Below are 15,461 nucleotides of genomic sequence, written 5' to 3'. Positions count from 1 at the left end.
CTGTCAAACGCAATGCTGAATCTCCTACACCATGTCCTTTTGTGTTGCTGTATGAAAATCTGGACATGTTTGAGGGTGAGATATCGAGCGATGCAGGAGTTCCAAAAATGGAAAAGCCATTCACATGTATGATACAATCTTGTCAGACAGCGACATTTGTCTTTGCTTTTGTCCATCGGCAGTCTTCCATATCTTTGTTCAACCGGGTACATAAGTTGCCCAGCACTTCCTCAGATCTGGGTATATTACCAAGAGTTGTCTTAAAGTACAATAGCGACTTATTGCTTGAATACTTATAGGTACGTCCAAAGCAGCCATATGCCTGCTACGGACGAGCGATCTATACTCGAGAGATTCCTTGCTGACCTCCCGCTAGACCCTTCCAACTACGAGAGTCACGACCCAACTGAAGGACAAATCTTCCCCCACGGTCACCTCACAGCTACAGGTAGCTGTATCTTCCGTTACAACTCGGCAAACTTCCCTTTGCCTCCATCTACTGCAACATCTCCCATCACCTCGCGCGCAGGATCGGTCTGCGGTATCTTTGACTCGTCTATCGTTTCCCTTCCACTCTCTCTACCGTCATCCAGGGCACGGTCACGAAGCCCATCGCCAGCCAAGTCCAATAAGCAATCAGAAACACCGAAGCCCGAGGGGATACTAGCGGAATTAAAAAAACATCACTCAGAGCATAAACACGGAGCTCCTAAGCTAGCCGCTGAAGACCCCGTGTTAGAGGAGAGTGACCCCGAGAAGGAAAGTGGTGACAATACAGGAGAAGGAAATCCCAGTGTTATCGAATCTTCTGACACGATGGGAAACAGGAAGGGCGGAAAAGGCAAGTCTCCCAAAGGCTCACCAAAGCCTAAGCCCAATAAACTACCGCTGGCACCCCCCGAAGCACCCGTTGGTGCAGAATCCGCCACATCCCCTGTCAAGGGTGATCGTGTCGAGCCACTTGTTATCAGAGCGCCTTCAGCCCGTTCATCTAGAGCGCCATCCGTGGTCGGTCTGGTGGGTAAAGAGCAGCCGATACCTGCCGATGTAAGGTCATCCTCATCAAGGCGAACCTCCCGCGCACCATCGATGACCGGCCTGGTGGGCCAGACGCAGCCAGTAGCTGTGGATGCACAGAGTTCTGGATCTAGGCGGTCTTCCCAGGTACCATCCACAGATGGGTCTTGGGGCGAGCCACAGCGACAGGAACTATTATCTAGGCTTGAACAGCTCCAGATATCGGAATCCGCTACCCCGTCGCGGGCACCCTCTGTAAGGTCCATAGCACCACCAGACGCCCCGCACGCGTTTAGCTACACTGACAGAGCACCATCAGTATTGGACTCCCGACGCAACTCGCTCTCAGACCGGGACAATGATCAAAGCCAACAAGACGGCGGGGGCAGTGGAGCCGCAACACCAGTTATGATGCCCAGACGTGGCTCAGATGTTGCTATCGACCCGCATACCAGCATCAGTCCGGGAGACGAGAGCGGTCCGCCATTTACAGCGCCCAATTGGGGTACGGACTCCCAGGCCGGGGGTAATGCGAATGGGAACGAACCCTATGGGCCTGTACAGGTGGAGACTCCAATCCTTGTCTCCAGGAGAGGCTCGGCTATACCAGACCAGCCCTCTCAGAGAGCCCCGTCACGCACAGGCACAGCAACACCAGCGAATGTCTCACGGCGTGGACCTAATGCTACTGTGAAATCGCAGACGAATCCGCAAATGTACCAGGCCTGTACAGCAACAGAGGTAGGTCCCACAGCTCCATCGTCAAAGACTCAATCTGCTAGCTCATTTCAGCAGCCGGAGCGGGCACCCTCCCGCACTGGGACAACGACACCCATAGCCATGTCGAGGCGGGGATCTAATGCCACTGCAAAGTCCCGTGCCGATGACCGATCTTCCGGTGTTGAGCCTCAACCTCCAGTCTCGGGGTCAAGAAGAGAATCGTTCGCCGGGGGGCGGCAAGTCGAAAGGGAGCCGTCGCTGCATGGAGACTCAATCCAAGAAGAGATGCCACGGCGGGGATCGAATGCTACTATAAACTCGCGGATGTCACAGCCACATGCACCTCAGGGGTCAGGGACTCCCATAGTGTCAAGGAGAGGATCCAATGCTACTGTACAATCCCAGAGCCAACGGCCAGATGCACCGCAGGAGACGCGGACTCCAAGCATGTCAAGGAGAGGTTCTCAGAGTTCGCAACAGCCTTACAGCAGGGAACCTTCGCATCATGGGGGCGACACACCTAGGGCCATGTCACGTCAAATTTCTGATGTTTCAGTCCAGCAAGCCCCAAGCCTCAACACTTCGTATCAAAAATCCGAGATTCCAGGTGGGTCGGCAACCTCCTTGATGGGCTCAAGACGGGTGTCGGAAGCTTCAGTTCCGCCGCAGTACAGTTTTCACCCGCCACCGATATCTCGGCCAGTGGCCACATCCCATGGGGCGTATCAGGCCCCAACAAGCTTGCAAATGCCTGCCCAGGGCCCACGAAGCGGACCGCATAATTCATATGGGGGTTACCAGGCTGGTCCACCCAGGTCAACGCCCCAACAATTCACCAATCCTCGCCCAGCACCTATCCCAATGCAGCGGCCTGCCTTATCAAAAGATGAACAGAAGAGACTGGAAAAGGCGGTCCTCAAAGGAAAGGGGCGTATTGAAAAAGACATCAAAGCTGCCGGTATGGGTCATGTGCTCCCTTATATGCATGCCGCGAGCAGAGGATCTAGTTCTGTAGGGCAGCCCTACCCCCAGCAGCCCTACCCCCAGCAGACTTACCCCCAGCAGCCTTACCCCCAGCAGCCTTACCACCAGCAGCCTTACCCCCAGCAGCCACCCTCCGACATCCACCCGGCATACAGGAAAGATTGTATGGCAGATTACCATCCGCTGCCTAGGGAGAGCCAGATTAATGAGACCGGGAGCGCCCCAAAGCCCTTGTCTAAAGTGGGGCTTCCAGTCAATTTACGAGGTGGGCATCGAGATGGGTCGCCAAGTATCGCAGCCAGCCGTGACCCCAGCGAGGAGTCGAGAGGTCGCTCGGGTTATGAACAGCGAAGCAACCTACGTCGTGAGCCTCGTCTCGAGCTAATCTCAGAGAATCACATTTGTACAACCAAGTTTTTCATGTGCGACAAGTGCCTTGAAACCCGTCGGAAAGTTTCTCCCAGCGTCGAGGGCCATCTGCTCAACTATAAACCTCGCACTCAGCCAGTCATTATTTCCTGCTCTTTCTTTGGGTCCATGGATGACGCATTTGACTACGCAGACGCCTTCACGAAGAAGCTGCAGAAATTGTTCATCGGTGATATAATGGTCAACGCTGCTGCTAGGCGGGCGGAGAGGCACCACCACAGCGCCGGAAACTGGTACAACGTCACTGCCCTAGAGCCCTTCAAGGGGCATTACTCTGGCACACCCCACGAGATCAAGGATCTAATGTTCTTCTGGGGATGGATGAAGAAGAACAAAGATCCCAGGCGGAAAGAATTCAAGAAGAAGGATCTGGAAAGGGATTTGAGTTTCCTGGTGGACGTCCCGTTTCCATGCAACCCTAATGGTGAGCTACGCTGGGTATTCGAGAAATCTTTGCCAAAGGATCTTACCCTTGAGGAGATTATTTATTCTCCTTCTCACCATGCCTTGCATCGGCAAAGGTGGTGGAAGAAAACGCATCCTATGCAACCGAAGAGGAGACGTAGCCATGGGCATTGAGATGTTGCTTTCGCGTGTTTTATTGCATTTTAATTAGTTTGGAAGTAGCATTGTTTAGTAAAATTTGACACTCCTTTTCTCAGTCTGAAAAAAAAAAAAAAAAAACGACTGATTTGTGTCCGTAGCCAGATATTGCCTGGATAGTAACCAAAGATTTGCGAACAACTCTGCTATGGCACTTGACCTGTCAAGTCCGTCTCTTGAGTGCCCACTACACTGGTTAATACTTGAGTACCTTCAGACTAAGATGAACGATTCTATATCAGACGCCTGGTTTTTCTAGGGGCTTGTGGTTAGCACTAGCCTGATAAACATGTAATGATCCTCGGCGTTTCCCGCAACTAAAGGAACCCAAATGCTCATACCTTGGTGCTTGGTTGGGTTCGCTGCCAAAGACGAACTTGCCCTGACAGGATGGTAGTACCATTGTCAATTGTCACTGTACAGTCCTAGGATAGTCTCCTGGGGTTGGCTTTGATCGGCTAACGTGTCCCTAATTGCAGACAGCAGACCAAGTCCCTTTAAACAAGCTATTGTTGTTCGAAATTCTCTTTATTCCATTACAAACCACGTTTCCACCAGAAACAAAGGATACTAGGACTAATTCTTGGTGAACATAGGATGCATTGATACAATCAAAGAACTTTGAGACCTGCCCAAACAGGTGTACAAAGGAGCAAGGCCTGAAATACCCATTCATTTCTCATCATTTCCCCTATAAAAGACCACCATTCCCATCAGCGAAGCCAGAGAAACGACATCTTGGCCCTTGAGGAAGCACATTGTTTACTGAAAAAAATGTCGAGTCAACCTTTCACCTTCCAGGTCCCGTCCGCAGTGAGCAACGAAGCCCACCGTACCAATCTACCGCGACCAGCAACTCTACAAGGCAACCAGTCCTTCAACTACCCTTCAGCCTTTACGCCAAATGAAGCGCGTCCAGTGACGGCTCCACGCCAGCCCACGGTTTTAGCATCAAATACCACCCCGGTAGCAATCCAAGGCTCCGTGCGGATCCCCCGTGCGGATCCCCCGTGCCGACCGCAGCATCCGCGAAGGGATCGCCCAACTTGTCATCCAGCACTTGCGCCCACTAATGCATAAAGACACACGCGTCTTCGCTTGGAACGAAGAGCCTGTTGAACTTGGCCTTGACACGAGCCAAGAACAACGAGCAGCAGGCGGCGGGAACGTTCCCGGAAGGATCCTCATCTCGGTACTAGTCGAATTCCCGGCTGACAGCATTCTACAATTTGAGTTGGTCAGGGCGCTGTGGGCAGATCTACCTGATCAGGGAACGGACTGGGAGATGGTCGAGCCGGGCCCGGGTGTCGATAAAAATACCTTTTTTCAGCAGTGGTGGCAGCATCCCGCTGGCTTGGAGGGAGTCGTCTATGGCATCTTTCCGCCAGATGAGCAGGTTACTGCTGCTGCTGGTGCTCTTGCCTCCACTCATATCTCCTGAGCCTGCGCGGTGTTTTCTTTACTTATAGTTCTTTTGTTCTCAATATAGACATATCATAACAATCTGTTGTTGTATACTATACCTACGAAATGGTAGATCCCAATCTAATGCCACACGACCAGGCAAACTCATCTCCAGGTCGACGTCAAACAGGCCTGTGGGACTAGACCATTGCGAAAGGATAATTCTCCACAATAAGACTTGGAAGTCGTAGCCGTTAATGTGTGATGTGTGATTGCTGTGGCCAAAGGATGGACAACCTGACCTACATCTTATAGAGTGTACCGGAAACCAGCAGCCTGTTGAGCAGCAGTCGGTCCATTGCGCCCCGTATCAACACCTATATCCAGCTTCCTGTTCTCTCTCCTAAGGTAAATCCGTGTTGCCGTCGCAGCTACTATCGCAAGGGCAGATGCTGCCAAATTGACCAAGAAGGCGACCAGGTACCGCGGCGCTGAGCCGTATAGGTACGAGCACCAAACTAGAATATCCGTCAGTTATGCTAGTCACTAAGGGCGTATTGTTATGGTCACCGTTTGGAGTATTGCACACAGCATTAATCAAAGCGATAGCTGAGGCGCGCTTGATGGCAGGCTGCGAAAGCGACCCGGCAACCCATGACAGGATCACAGCTGTGGCGCCGTAGAATGACCCCGGCATAAGCATCATTGCGACATCTGGTAGAGTTAGCATTACGGGCCCGGGGTTTAACTAGCACTAAATTGACTCACAGCGAGCAGCTGTGTTGAGGGTAGAGACCGCAATTATGTTGGCCGCAAGGCAGATTAACATGGGACAGACGATGTGCCAGTACCGTTCTTGTTTCTATCGAGATTTTAGTATGCAGTTTGCTTGTTGCATTTTTAGAATTACCTTGTCGGAATGGAATCCGTTGATGACCATAACAATGACACAGAGAATGTAGGGGGGCTGCGTGGGTGTTAGTACCAGGAATGATCATAGGCTAATTAAGAGGCCTTACAGCAGTAAGAGCATATGTCTCATTCCGACCATATCCCAAGGTTGCAACAACGGAGGGGAAGAAATTGCTCACAGCCGCCGCAATATAGACCTGGCGTACAGTTAACCCATTGAATTCATCTCTAAGCCAAACGTTAGGTACTCACACTGTAGAGTGTCGCCATTAGCAACCAGGTCTTCGGATCAGTCACAGCTAACACGACCCCTTTCATGGCAGATATCTCGTCGACATTATCTGCTTGACCCTGGTCTTCTTCGAAATTCCACACGAGCCACTCCCGCTCGACCTGTGTAAACCCCCATCCTAGATTATGGAGTTTGTTGGGCAGAAGAAAGGCGATAAGGATGGCCAGGGCAATAGTAAGGACTCCTTCGATTAAGAATAGCTACGAGGGACTGGCGTTAGTAGCGAACACAACAGTGGATTTTAGGATCCCTCTTACCCAGCGCCAGCCTTCCATTCCACTTCGTCCATTCAACTTGAGAATACCGATCGCGAACAGTCCACCAAACGCATTGCCGAGTTGTGAGCCTGAGAATAGAATGGCCGTCCTCAAGGCGTATTGCTTCCGAGTATAGAAAAGCGACATATAGAACAACGCACCAGGGAAGAAGACAGCTTCGATGAATCCGAGGAAAAAGCGGGAAGCCATCAGACCGGCGAAATTATGCACCAGTGCTGTAAGAGCAGACAGTAGACCCCATATTGCCATTGCGCAGCAAATATAGACTCCAGGCCATTTGATCTTGCCGACGATTATATTTGAGGGAACCTGCATGAGGACTTGGAAGCTATCAGTAGAGATTCAACTTCGGGCATTTGGGTTCTGGGCATACTGTATCCGACAAACAATATACTGACGCACGTCTGGTATTGCACGTCCGAGATTCCCAGGTCCTCCTCGATGCCAGCTAGCTTTGCTGCGGCAATATTCTGACGGTCCAGATAGTTGAAGATATACATGATGACCATGCATGGCATAATAAAGGCATCGAGCTTGAGAGTTGCGCGGCGGCTAATCTTCCTATACTCCTCCTCGCTGAGAGCGGCTAGAGATGCGGGTTTAACTGGGAGCCCTTCGTATCCCTTTGCCAGCTGCCTCTCGTCGATGTCTTCGATGCAGGAGGCATCTGCATTTTCTTTGTCGGCCATGATGCGGTGAGGTCTAGCTTAACTGCCTGGTGGTCGCGAACACGTGTGTTCTCTATGTAGTAAGAGCCGGTGAGCACGACAATAGATGTTGAAGACTGATTCTAGGGTCCTAATATGAATGAGAGATGTCGGATGTGGAAGCTATAGACCATACACCCCAGAGAGCGTGGGGGAGCCGCTTTATGGAGCTGAACCTGGGGGAGAAGTCTGGAGAAAGACGTGGGGGTACACAGTCACCGTGCTCAGCTTCAGCTGGACTCTGGAGCATGACTCGATACTAGGGGGTATGTGGACATCCGTAAATGGTGGGGGCCAGCCAACCCCCACGCCAATCCCCGCATGGATTGTCCAAGACCCGGCATTCGGACCCGGACCGACGTCGATCTGTTGGCCTTAGCCGAAGAAGAACCGGGGAGGGTAGTCTTTATCTAACGAGCTGTCAAACGACCCATTCTGATATCCGTCCCTTCGGAAACAGTCGTATACCAACTCCCTAGGAGATCATAATTCCTGGTTGTCGTTCACACATCTGCAATATGGCTAGTTCGGCGCTACAGAGATACTTCTCCCTTGAGGAGCGAACTGCGGTGGTTACGGGTGGAACTCGAGGAATCGGGGCCGAGATGGCTGTTGCTCTAGCTGAAGCCGGTGCAGATATAATTCTAATCCAGGTACAGCATCCCTTCCGTTGTCTTAAATCGGTCGTACCCTTCCACACTCCGTTGTTCTAACCGCATGTAGAGAGACTTGAGTAATCAAACAACGAAACAGAAGATTGAACGGCTCGGCAGAAAGGCAGTTGTCTACACATGCGACCTGGCTTCCGACGAAGACGTCTCGCAACTAACCACACAGATCCTGAAGGATGGCCATGACATCAGTATTTTGGTGACGTGTGCGGGAATCCAAAGACGACACCCAAGCCATGTCTTTCCTAAGAGTGATTGGGATGAGGTGAGCAGTGTTAAATATTTGTTCTATCCTGTTTCTGACGATGAGCACCAGGTTCTCCAAGTCAACCTCTCCACCGTTTTCACCTTGTGCCGTGACGTCGGCGCCTACATGTTAACTCGCACACCCGACACCCTTGGGCACCGCGGCAGCATCATCAACGTCGCAAGCCTTGTCTCGTTCCAGGGTGGTCTTACCGTTCCAGCGTACGCCGCTGCCAAGGGTGGAGTAGCACAGCTGACCAAAGCACTGTCAAACGAGTGGGCTTCTAAAGGAGTCAATGTCAACGCAATTGCCCCTGGCTATGTTGCCACCGATATGAACGAGGCACTCATCAATGATAAAGAGCGTGCTGCGGGCATTCTGTCGAGAATTCCCGCGGGGCGTTGGGGGACTGCTGAGGACTTCAAAGCGGCTACCATCTTCTTGGCAAGTAAGGGTAGTTTGTATGTGTCGGGTGAGATTCTGACTGTCGATGGAGGGTGGATGGGGCGGTAGATACTTTGTCCTTACCTCAGTAACGCAATGATCTCTGTGTAAATGTTCGATTCACTCATTCTCTAATCCTTGAGGTGGACCATAATGAATATAGATCTTAGCCATACCCTACCCTGCCAATTTTGTGCCGTAGCAGTGCCACAAAGGGGGTACAGGGAAGCTGAGCATATGCTGTTTGCCCCGAGCCATATACGTTCCTATGCAAATCTCTACACATGCTCCGTGGCTCTATGGAATTCCGAGTAAGGCTGAAGCAATGGCACCCCACGAAGCGCGGAATACCGGGGCCCCGGAGCTTCCTCCGCATCCCCGACCTCAAGGCCCCCACGCCCAAAGGGTCAGCCTGAGCTACTCCGAGGCCATGCTCGGGTGCAATGAGGGCTGTAGTGAGTAGTGAATGTCGTCACACTCGGTCGCAGATTGGCGGTTGGGGTAGTCGGAGGTTGTCCGGCGCTAAGCCCTCAATCAATATCGTGCAATGAGGAGATGCAGCAAGAGAACCCCCACGCTATCTACTGTATCAGCTAATACAGGTCGAGTGTCGCAGCGGTTGTGCTCCGTATATCAGGAAGTGTGGCCCTTTTCGATAGGGAGCAGTAACTCACTCCCCAATTAGTTGTCTTTGTTCCCATCACTACCATTATGGCGAAGATCAAGTCCGTTGAATACTTCCGTGTCAAGCCTCGATGGCTGATGGTCAAGGTCTCTGACGAGGTCGGGGGCTATGGTTGGGGTGAAGCTACGTTAGAAGGACACGACCTCGCGGTTGAAGGGGCGTTGGATGAGATGATCATTCGGTTAATAGGCTTGGAAGCAAAGTAAGTGAACTGCAATACGGCAGTCTGCTAGGCGCATACTAACAACTATAGCAACATCGAAAACATTTGGCAGATGTTCTGGAGACATGGCTTCTACCGTGGTGGACCAGTTTTCATGTCTGTACGTATCTACGGCAACTGCTCTTGACGAAACATCTTCTCACATTTTGCAAACGTTATAGGCTCTTTCCGGGATCGACATCGCACTGTGGGACCTGAAAGGTATAAGGTTCGGTTAGTGGTTAGATATTCCATGCTGACGGTCCATTTAGGTCGAACACTGGGTGTTCCGGTCTACGAACTGCTCGGGGGTCAGGTCCGACAAAAGGTCCAAGTCTACGCGTGGATCGGCGGAGACCGACCAAGTGATGTTGAGGTTGCTGCGTAAGAGGCCCCTGTTCAAATTTCTGCGCCCCGCTGATAGGCTATCAGCAAGGCACGTATTGCCCAGGGCCTGAAATGCGTCAAAATGAACGCTACCGAGGACGTTAACTGGGTTGACGCCCCCGGCGTTCTTGAGGCCACAGTTGAGCGACTCAAAACAGTCAAGGCTCTCGGACTGGATGCAGGGCTGGACTTTCACGGTCGACTACATAAGCCTATGGCAAAGCAACTAGCTAGAGCGCTTGAGCCATACAAGCCGCTATTCATCGAAGAACCGCTGCTATGCGAGCATCCCGAGGCTATCAAGCAACTGTCCGAACAGACCACAATCCCGATTGCATTTGGCGAGCGGCTATATACACGATGGGATATCAAGCGGTTCCTGGAGGACTCGTCTGTTGACATTCTACAACCCGATATCGCTCACGCAGGGGGTATCTCAGAAACGAAGAAGATTGCCAACATGGCTGAAGCTTACGACGTCGCGATCGCGCCACACTGCCCCCTCGGCCCAGTAGCCTTTGCTGCCTCTCTACATGTTGCACTATCTACAGCAAACTTTGCTATTCTGGAGATGAGCCTGGGAATGCACTATAATACCGAGGCTGGCGATATCGATCTGCTCACGTACCTGAAAGATCAAAGCGTATTCAATATCGAGGACGGATATGTGAAGGCACCAACAGGACCGGGGTTGGGAATCGAGATTGACGAAGAACTTGTGCGGAGGATTGCTGTCGAGACGACGCCATGGCAATGTAAAGAGTTCTTTGGCCCCGATGGAGGCATTCGCGAGTGGTAATGAGTTTACTGTTAGAATTAATCTTCCAAGTTTCGTTCAAACGAAGAAGATTTCTCCGTGTCTCTCCACGGACCCGACTTCAATGAAGTTTTCAAAGCAATACAATCCAGGGTCGATTCGTACGTACAAAAACTTCACAAAGAACGACAAGACAAGGAATAAAAGTGAATGTTTATAAATAAAGACCTGCCGAGGCACAGAAACAAAGCACCAAGCGAGCATGAAACCACCATCTTTCCCCTGTTGTGAGAAGAGACAATCAAGCAGAACAAAGATCATAGAATGGGGCAGTTTGATTTAGAGTCACTGGAGGTCTATAAATCCACAATCCTAACCTCATCGTGATGGTGTGAGTGCCACTTTAGGAGATCTTACCTTGATCTTGCCCATCTCAACAAGTACATTCTGACCAAACCGAAAACATGCCTGCCTTCACAAGAAACGGCAAGCTCGGAACCACTGTCACATTCATCGGAACATTTGACCTACCTCCGCCTCTACATCAATTCCGGCGGCGTCATGTGGCCAATCTGTGGAGGAGACTTCGTCGAAACCCAAAGCTGAAGGAGCGAAACCCACAGATGGGTAGAATTACTGCAAAAATGCACGGGCAGACAGTGGTTCAGATTGTTGTCCAATTCGAGGGGGCACTGGAACACATGGGTAAAGACGCCTTCCACATGAAATCCCTCTTTTTTGATTTTCCTGGTGGGCATCAAGCGTGGACTTGTGAGATTGAGACCGTGAGACAACGGTGCTAAGGGCTCTGGTGTTTGCAATACGATGTGCTTTGAAGTTGGGTTGCATTATACGTCTTTATATGTGTTTGCCGTTGGCAATAGAACGAATGAACTCTCTAGATAAAAACTCGCTAGTACCACAAACCATTCCGATTCCCTGATATACGCATAGAGACCTGCATTGTAGTGCTCGATCCACTGGCTACGGCGCTGAAAGTCTTGACAGGGTGGTATTCATCGGGAACTAACAGGTCCACGAACTCTGCTAGTGGCGCAGGGCATTATTCTCATTGCTTTTCACAATGCTTGCAGTAGGCAGATGATCAATAGAGGGGTTCGAATTGTTTCAATCAAAGAAAGCCATGAGACAGAAGAAAGGCGTCAGAGACTTGATGATACACCTTTGTCTCAGCCACCATAAATGCGGTCGTCACTCCCTCTACTCTGTTCTAATATACGAATAATATTTTACTGAACATATGTGACTACTATCTCCTAATTCTGCAACCTTCCACAACACACCAACCGCATCCTACGCGCTTATAATGGCATCTAACGTACAAGCCCGGTTCAGAGCGGTGCACTCCGCATCCATCATCGACATGCGAGGCCTCCAGAAAACAGCCGGCGAGATGATCAAGCGACTCCGCAAAAGGTTCAAAGTGAACGCAGAAGTCGTGCTAATCGACGTTGCTCCTGCCAGGATCGCCGGACAGATTCAATCTCAGATTGTCATCAACTGGCCATCCTCCGTCGGAATCCATGAGCATGACCATTTCAAACGCCTTATCGCTCTTCTCCCCGCTGGTTCGAAGTGGTGGACTTACACTATTGATACCCACTACAAGGGTGTTATAGTTTAAGGAGTGATTGCGATGTCTGAGATACACAGCTGGACTGTGACCAGTCATAAGTTAATGAATAACTTCCTGTATTGAGTTTAAGCCACCGTCATTCGATACCTATTACTCATTATACTATGATCCAAATCATCTGCCTCGGTATCCTATAAACGAAGTATCGTATCTAGATGACCATATATTGCATTCTAAAGACATAGGAGTACATGTTCCACGACTGTGGTTCTTTAAAACGGAAAGTTTTGCGAATCATCAAGGTCCTTGACCAGGGGTACAGCAGGCTGATTGAGTGCATTGATGAACTTTCATCACATCTTTGGGTCAGCTGTCCGGCAGTAGACTCGGACGTGCATAATTGAAACTTAGTGATAAACACACTATATTTTCCAGACGCGTATATCTACCGCTCTGTAGATGTCAGGGGGCGCTGGTTGGCGCTATTGCTTAGAGCACCAATCCTAATTCAAACCTGTGTCGCACATATAATGACTGACTGGGACAAAGCCCTGCATAATGCACAACGCCTCTATAATGGCATTGTGCGTGCTTTGTTCCAACCATTTCATTGTTTTCCATCACATATAAACACTATGGCCCTGGTTAAAGTAAACCCAAGGCATGGACAAGAACATCCTCATCCACGCAACAATGTCTCAAACCGAACAACCCAAGCCGATTATGTACCCCCTGAGGCACCGTTGCAGGAATCCCGCGAACCAATGCGTTCCCTGCCACAATGTGTACTCCGTCCTGAGGCACATGTCCGACGATGACCTGCTCATCAAAAACGCCATGTACCCCGTGAAATTCCTCCGGAACTTCCCAATTCCCGAAGCCTTTGACCAGTTCGAGGCGCGCCTAAAGGCAACGATCGAAGCCCGGCTGTTGCACCTATACAACCAGCAGATCAAGGCCCACGTTTATGCATTCCCCAGCCCCGCGCAGGTGGCCGCCGTCAACGCCGTCTCGACGCAGGTGCGGGTCATGATTGATTTTCCGACTATCAGGACCATCACTCCGCAGCTAGTACAATCAATCTTCAGTGGACTGGACCAACATGACTGGCAATGGCATACTGTTGAGCCGGATCTGAATGGGTGCTGGAGTGCGTTCCGGCTAGACTTTTTCAACACCTGGAACGCCACGAACCGAAACTATATCTGATAAGCTGGCCCAGCGTGCCTTGTTTATGTCAGTTTTACTACAGTCATTACTGAACAATTTACTTTCTAGGTTTCAATTTATTGTGTCAAGTCTATGTCGCCAAATTGCCCGCTCGAGGCTGAATGCAATGTTTATGCCTATTTTCCACTCCAGAAAGTTAAACTGTATCCATACATACTGCATCAATTATTAGCTTTTTTTCAGATTTAGTAGCACATATTGCGCAGACCATAGAGCCCCAACGAACGAGTAGTCATTTAATGGACTTCCCACGGCAGAGATAAGAGTCAATGGCATAGTGGCTTACTGCTATTAGGACGTCAACTTGCCAAATACCCTTCACGCTTCAGCTCATAGGTTTCCAGCGTTAAGCTAGGGACAGGCTATAATCCACGTTCCTAGCAATGTATCGGCGCCTGGCATACGAGCAAACATGGCGCATATGATGAGTGCCAGCACGTAGAAATATTTCAAACGTCTACTGTAGTTCTGAAATTTCCTTTCGCATATAGATATGTGGATACCTGCATTGCTGACATTGTCATCTGGCCGTAGTAGGAACACATGCAAAAATGTGGACTTGCCTGGTGCGCGGCCGGATGGACAAGGCCTCTTCCCTGCTCACAAGGAAGAACGAAGAACCGGAACGTGCTGTTGCTTGCCCGTCCTTCTGGGCAGCCAGGGACGGTTTCCTTTCCAAAGCAAGTTACAATGAGGCTTTCAGTACCGAAGACAACTGATCAAAGGCTCTATAAGACACGGTGTTTCATTTTCCAAGCTCAGACAGCATAAAGGAAACAACAGCAAAGAAATCTGACATTGACTTCAAAGACTTCGTACATTTCGTTAGCGAGTCTCCTGCATAATGCAGACATAGATTGGGTCGTAATCTGTCTATAAAAGCATCATGTCTTCTCGCAATCCACAGGAACCAACAACACAGCAAGACTACTTCAATCACAATTAACAATTCCAACTCAAGGGAAACACTCGATCTCGAAAATCAAAATGCCGTCTATCTACGAAGACCAACGCCAGTACCAATGCACCTACCCCCACGGCAGGCTCTGCCAGCAATGCAACGAGATGGTGCAGGGAGCCCTGCGCCTGAACTGCCCCCAAAACCTACTCCGCTGGCAGGGCAACGGGCGCACTTGGTTCTTCACCAAGACATTCCAGTACAACGAGAACATTAGCGAGAGAGAAGTCCGAACAATCGCCAGCAACGCCCTCAGTGTCCTGACTCAAGCGTACCCTGGTTCCAACGAGCGACCCCGTCTCGAGTACGCTTATCACGCACAGCCACAGATGATCAAGGTCCACTTGATGGTAGATACTCCCACGAGGGATGATTTGGCGGATAGTGTCGTGGAATCCATGTTTGCTGTTTCCAATCAAGACTACAACAGTTGGCAGAAGGTCGAGAGCCAGGAGCATGCACTTAGAAGGAGATTGCAGTTTTTGCAGGGACAGAATGACCCGAATTACCGCTTTAGCGACGTCCCTGACCTCCCGGGAAATTATATTTGGATCTAGGGTTGATGCTCGCTTGTCTAGGGGCTGAAAGGGTTTAGGACTATCTGGTATTTGTTAGTGTGTGCCGTGCTTTTTTAGCATTCGTCTCTCGTTAAATAGTTAGAATGAATTCTGTTTCGTGCATATTGTCTTGGAGCACCGTAGAACGAGTCAGCGACATCCAGTTTCTTCGGCCAGCCTAGGTGATCACCGACGATTGCTCCTGTTGTCTGTAGGTCGAAGAGAATAAAGAGAGCCACTTATTCCAATGAACCGCATCTGGTACAAATTTCGAGTTTGGTTTCATCACACAAAGAGCCAGATAAAACAGCTGCAAAGAGAGCTGAAACCCTTGGGCTTAGTACTGTGTCCTCATCAGCACACAAAGACCAGTTAATCGC

At 50.3% G+C, this 15,461-nt stretch overlaps 7 protein-coding genes across 7 annotated transcripts; 6 read left to right on the top strand and 1 right to left on the bottom strand.

The window, feature by feature from the left end:
• Window positions 1–318: 318 nt before the first annotated feature.
• BJY04DRAFT_214764 (uncharacterized protein) lies at window positions 319–3,729 on the top strand (the record flags this gene model as incomplete). Its single annotated transcript, XM_073715300.1, has 1 exon — window positions 319–3,729. The coding sequence occupies one exon, from the start codon at window positions 319–321 to the stop codon at window positions 3,727–3,729; it is 3,411 nt and encodes a 1,136-aa protein (XP_073574695.1).
• A 798-nt stretch (window positions 3,730–4,527) lies between these two features.
• On the top strand, window positions 4,528–5,194 carry BJY04DRAFT_214763 (uncharacterized protein; the record flags this gene model as incomplete). The annotated part of the gene is made up of 2 exons (XM_073715299.1): window positions 4,528–4,671; window positions 4,724–5,194. The coding sequence occupies 2 exons, from the start codon at window positions 4,528–4,530 to the stop codon at window positions 5,192–5,194; spliced, it is 615 nt and encodes a 204-aa protein (XP_073574694.1).
• Window positions 5,195–5,466: 272 nt separating this feature from the next.
• BJY04DRAFT_214762 (major facilitator superfamily domain-containing protein) lies at window positions 5,467–7,328 on the bottom strand (the record flags this gene model as incomplete). The annotated part of the gene is made up of 8 exons (XM_073715298.1): window positions 5,467–5,675; window positions 5,728–5,871; window positions 5,926–6,019; window positions 6,068–6,124; window positions 6,177–6,266; window positions 6,322–6,561; window positions 6,619–6,959; window positions 7,013–7,328. 8 exons carry the CDS (start codon window positions 7,326–7,328, stop codon window positions 5,467–5,469), a joined length of 1,491 nt encoding a protein of 496 aa, XP_073574693.1.
• A 536-nt stretch (window positions 7,329–7,864) lies between these two features.
• On the top strand, window positions 7,865–8,777 carry BJY04DRAFT_205543 (uncharacterized protein; the record flags this gene model as incomplete). Its single annotated transcript, XM_073713609.1, has 3 exons — window positions 7,865–7,999; window positions 8,070–8,282; window positions 8,334–8,777. The coding sequence occupies 3 exons, from the start codon at window positions 7,865–7,867 to the stop codon at window positions 8,775–8,777; spliced, it is 792 nt and encodes a 263-aa protein (XP_073574692.1).
• A 634-nt stretch (window positions 8,778–9,411) lies between these two features.
• BJY04DRAFT_232396 (enolase C-terminal domain-like protein) lies at window positions 9,412–11,216 on the top strand. The gene is made up of 5 exons (XM_073719749.1): window positions 9,412–9,595; window positions 9,647–9,716; window positions 9,778–9,817; window positions 9,868–9,979; window positions 10,028–11,216. The coding sequence occupies exons 1-5, from the start codon at window positions 9,420–9,422 to the stop codon at window positions 10,779–10,781; spliced, it is 1,152 nt and encodes a 383-aa protein (XP_073574691.1). The 5' UTR covers window positions 9,412–9,419; the 3' UTR covers window positions 10,782–11,216.
• Window positions 11,217–13,029: 1,813 nt separating this feature from the next.
• Window positions 13,030–13,545, top strand: BJY04DRAFT_214758 (uncharacterized protein; the record flags this gene model as incomplete). The annotated part of the gene is made up of 1 exon (XM_073715297.1): window positions 13,030–13,545. One exon carries the CDS (start codon window positions 13,030–13,032, stop codon window positions 13,543–13,545), a length of 516 nt encoding a protein of 171 aa, XP_073574690.1.
• Window positions 13,546–14,553: 1,008 nt separating this feature from the next.
• BJY04DRAFT_214757 (uncharacterized protein) lies at window positions 14,554–15,081 on the top strand (the record flags this gene model as incomplete). Its single annotated transcript, XM_073715296.1, has 1 exon — window positions 14,554–15,081. The coding sequence occupies one exon, from the start codon at window positions 14,554–14,556 to the stop codon at window positions 15,079–15,081; it is 528 nt and encodes a 175-aa protein (XP_073574689.1).
• Window positions 15,082–15,461: the final 380 nt, after the last annotated feature.

The sequence above is a fragment of the Aspergillus karnatakaensis genome (assembly GCF_047715665.1).
Source record: "Aspergillus karnatakaensis strain CBS 102800 unplaced genomic scaffold BJY04scaffold_8, whole genome shotgun sequence".
Taxonomy (NCBI): domain Eukaryota; kingdom Fungi; phylum Ascomycota; class Eurotiomycetes; order Eurotiales; family Aspergillaceae; genus Aspergillus; species Aspergillus karnatakaensis.
Note: the sequence above shows the minus strand (reverse complement) of the source record. Positions and strands in the feature narration are given on the sequence as shown.